At 51.9% G+C, this 2,744-nt stretch overlaps 1 protein-coding gene across 1 annotated transcript in view; it reads left to right on the top strand.

Annotated features, from left to right (window-relative positions):
- Nucleotides 1–2,744, top strand: part of TRIB3 (tribbles pseudokinase 3) — a 13,551-nt gene that overhangs the window by 9,537 nt on the left and 1,270 nt on the right. Inside the window, exons 4-5 of the mRNA XM_006756736.2 lie at nt 7–116; nt 2,576–2,743. Of these exons, the coding sequence (XP_006756799.1) occupies nt 7–116; nt 2,576–2,743 (278 nt within the window). The remainder of the gene's footprint in view (nt 1–6; nt 117–2,575; nt 2,744) is intronic.

The raw sequence follows: 2,744 nt of genomic DNA, 5'->3' as shown, positions 1-2,744 counted from the left end.
CCCGAGGCCGCCAGGCTCTTTTGCCAGATGGCCGCCGCCGTGGCGCACTGTCACCAGCACGGTCTGGTCCTGCGAGACCTCAAGCTGCGACGCTTTGTCTTCACCGACTGTGAGAGGTGAGTGTGGCAACCGAGGAGCCGCCCAGGAGGTGGGCCCTAACGGGGAACCAAGGCTCAGGAAGGCCCAGTGGCCGACACAGACTGTGGAGAAGCCTGGGCAGCACCACTGCCCGGTCCAGTCCTGTGGGAAGCCCCTTGCAGTGGAGCGCTGCCTTTGTGGTTAATCCTCACCAGAGCGTATTTTTCCATCCATTTTTAGAGATAGTGGAGGGGGAGAGACTGAGAGAGAGAAACATCGATGTGAGAGAAACACCTCGACTGGCTGCTTCCCGCACGCGCCCCAACCAGGGCCCTTGACCAGAACTCCTCAGTCTGTGGGCCGATGCTCTATCCACTGCGTCACACCGGCCAGGGCAGCGCTGCCTTTGTGATAGTAGCGACAGTGATGAAGAGCATCGCCGCTCTGCCTGGCGTGGCCTGGATCCTGGTAAATAGGAGGTGGACACTGTTACTGTCCCCATACGGCAGGCGAGGAAACTGACCCAGCGAGGTCAGTAGCCCAAGACCGACAGCTGAATAAATACTAAGCTGGGATCTGCACCCAGATGTGACTCCAGAGCCAGGGCCCTAGCTCCCTCTGAGCATGGGAGGTGGGAGGCCTGGCTGGGTGACTGGCCGTCTCTGGGTGGCCCAGTGTCTCCGGACCTCCGTTTCCCGATTGGTAGGGGAAAGGCTGGATTGTCAAGATGTCACCAGGATTTCATGGTCACACACAGCTCAGGGCCACAGCCAAAATGCACCCTGAGCTTCCCACACAGGAACCTTTTCCTCTAAAACTGAAAATCAGTGATTTTTGCAGGGGGGACAGAGGACCTGGCTCCCTGTCCCCACCCCAGATCCTGGGAGTACGCAGGCTGTCAGCTCACCAAGCCACAGGTGCACATGCACACCTATTAGAACATAGATTTCATGTCAAGGTATTTTTGGGAGGACAGTGACCCCAGTGGATTTTTTAAAAACTTTATTTTCAAATACTTTTAGACTTTCAGAAAAGTTGCAAAAACAGTTCAAAGAGGTCCCATGTTTTCTTCACCATTTCCTCTGAAGTTAATATCTTACCTGACCATAGAATACTAACCAAAGCCAAAACATTAACCTTGGCTTCGTACTACTAACTAAACCACAGGTTTCCCCGTGTCCCCTAGGCCCTGTGTCCGGGTTCTATTCCGGCCCCACCCTGCCTTCGCCAGTCAGGCCTCCTCCGTGCCCTCCAGGCTGACGGATCCTCAGGCTTTTCTGTTCTTTCTTGACCTGGATACCTTTGAAGAGAACCAGTCAGTCGTTGTGTAGAATGCCCCTCCCTTAGAGTTCAGCTGGCGTTTTTCTCACGGTTAAGTTGAGGTGCTACATCTTTGGCATGAATACCACAGAAGCCCTGGTGGGGTGGTTCAGTTGGCTGGAGCGTCGTCCCATACACCAAAGGGTTATGAGTTCGATTTTTGGTCAGGGCACATACCTAGGTTTCGGGTTTGATCCCTGATTGATGTTTCTCTCTCTCCCTTCCTCTCCCCCAACCCTGTCCCCCTTCCTTCCTTTCTCTGTAAAATCAATAAGCATATCCTCAGGTGAGGATAAAAAAAGTGATAGGTCCTTCTCAGTGCGTGATATCAGGAAGTGCATGATGGGGTTATTAACATCGATCATTGGTTAGGGTGGTGTCTGCCACGTTCCCATTTTACCCTTTGTAATTCACAAATGCCTTGAGTAATACCTCCTCATTGATAAGTACCCCGAGACGCTTTGGAATTATGTGTTTCTCCTCAGAGTTTCACCCACAATTTTAGCAGCCATCTACCTTCTCTGTAGCGAGTGTAGCAGTTACACTGTGATGTTTGTCTAAGGGTGATTTTCTAGTTCCTTCTACAGTTTATACTAAAAATGTATAAAATGTAGAATCCTTGTTCGGCTGCCTCCTGCACGCCCCCTCCTGGGGATCGAGCCCCAAACCCATTTTAATATTTTAAAATGCCTTTAATAAGAAGTGGAATGTAAAATTTTTAAGCTAATGCACAACTTCACATCAGTTTGAGCTTAGGGGTGGGTACAACACCCCCAGATCTCCCAGAGGTGAGAAAGTGCTTCTTTCTTTTTTCAAGGAAATAGCTTGAGAAACACTGTTGGTAGGAGAAGGGCAGTGGAGTCAGACAAACCTGGGCTCAAATCCTGATTCTACTTAAGGAAAAAAAAAAAAGAAAAAAAATTGTATATATATATATAGTTGATTTCAGAGAGGGAGGGAGATGATTTCAGAGAGGAAGGGAGAGGGAGAGATAGAAACATCAATGATGAGAGAGAATCATTGATCGGTTACCTCCTGCACGCCTCCTCCTGGGCATCGAGCCCGAAACTTGGGCACGTGTTCTTGACCGGAATCAAACCTGAGACCATTGAGTCGGGTGGGGTGGGGGTGTGGGGGTTCCAGCAGGGGCTGACCCGCTGCCCTCTCCCTGCCACAGGACAAAGCTGGTGCTGGAGAACCTGGAGGACGCCTGCGTGCTGACCGGGCCGGACGACTCCCTGTGGGACAAGCACGCGTGCCCGGCCTATGTGGGACCCGAGATCCTCAGCTCGCGGGCATCCTACTCGGGCAAGGCGGCGGACGTCTGGAGCCTGGGTGGCGCCCTT

This window comes from Myotis davidii, unplaced genomic scaffold, assembly GCF_000327345.1.
Source record: "Myotis davidii unplaced genomic scaffold, ASM32734v1 scaffold354, whole genome shotgun sequence".
Lineage (NCBI taxonomy): Eukaryota > Metazoa > Chordata > Mammalia > Chiroptera > Vespertilionidae > Myotis > Myotis davidii.
This window is presented reverse-complemented; position numbering and strand designations above follow the sequence as displayed.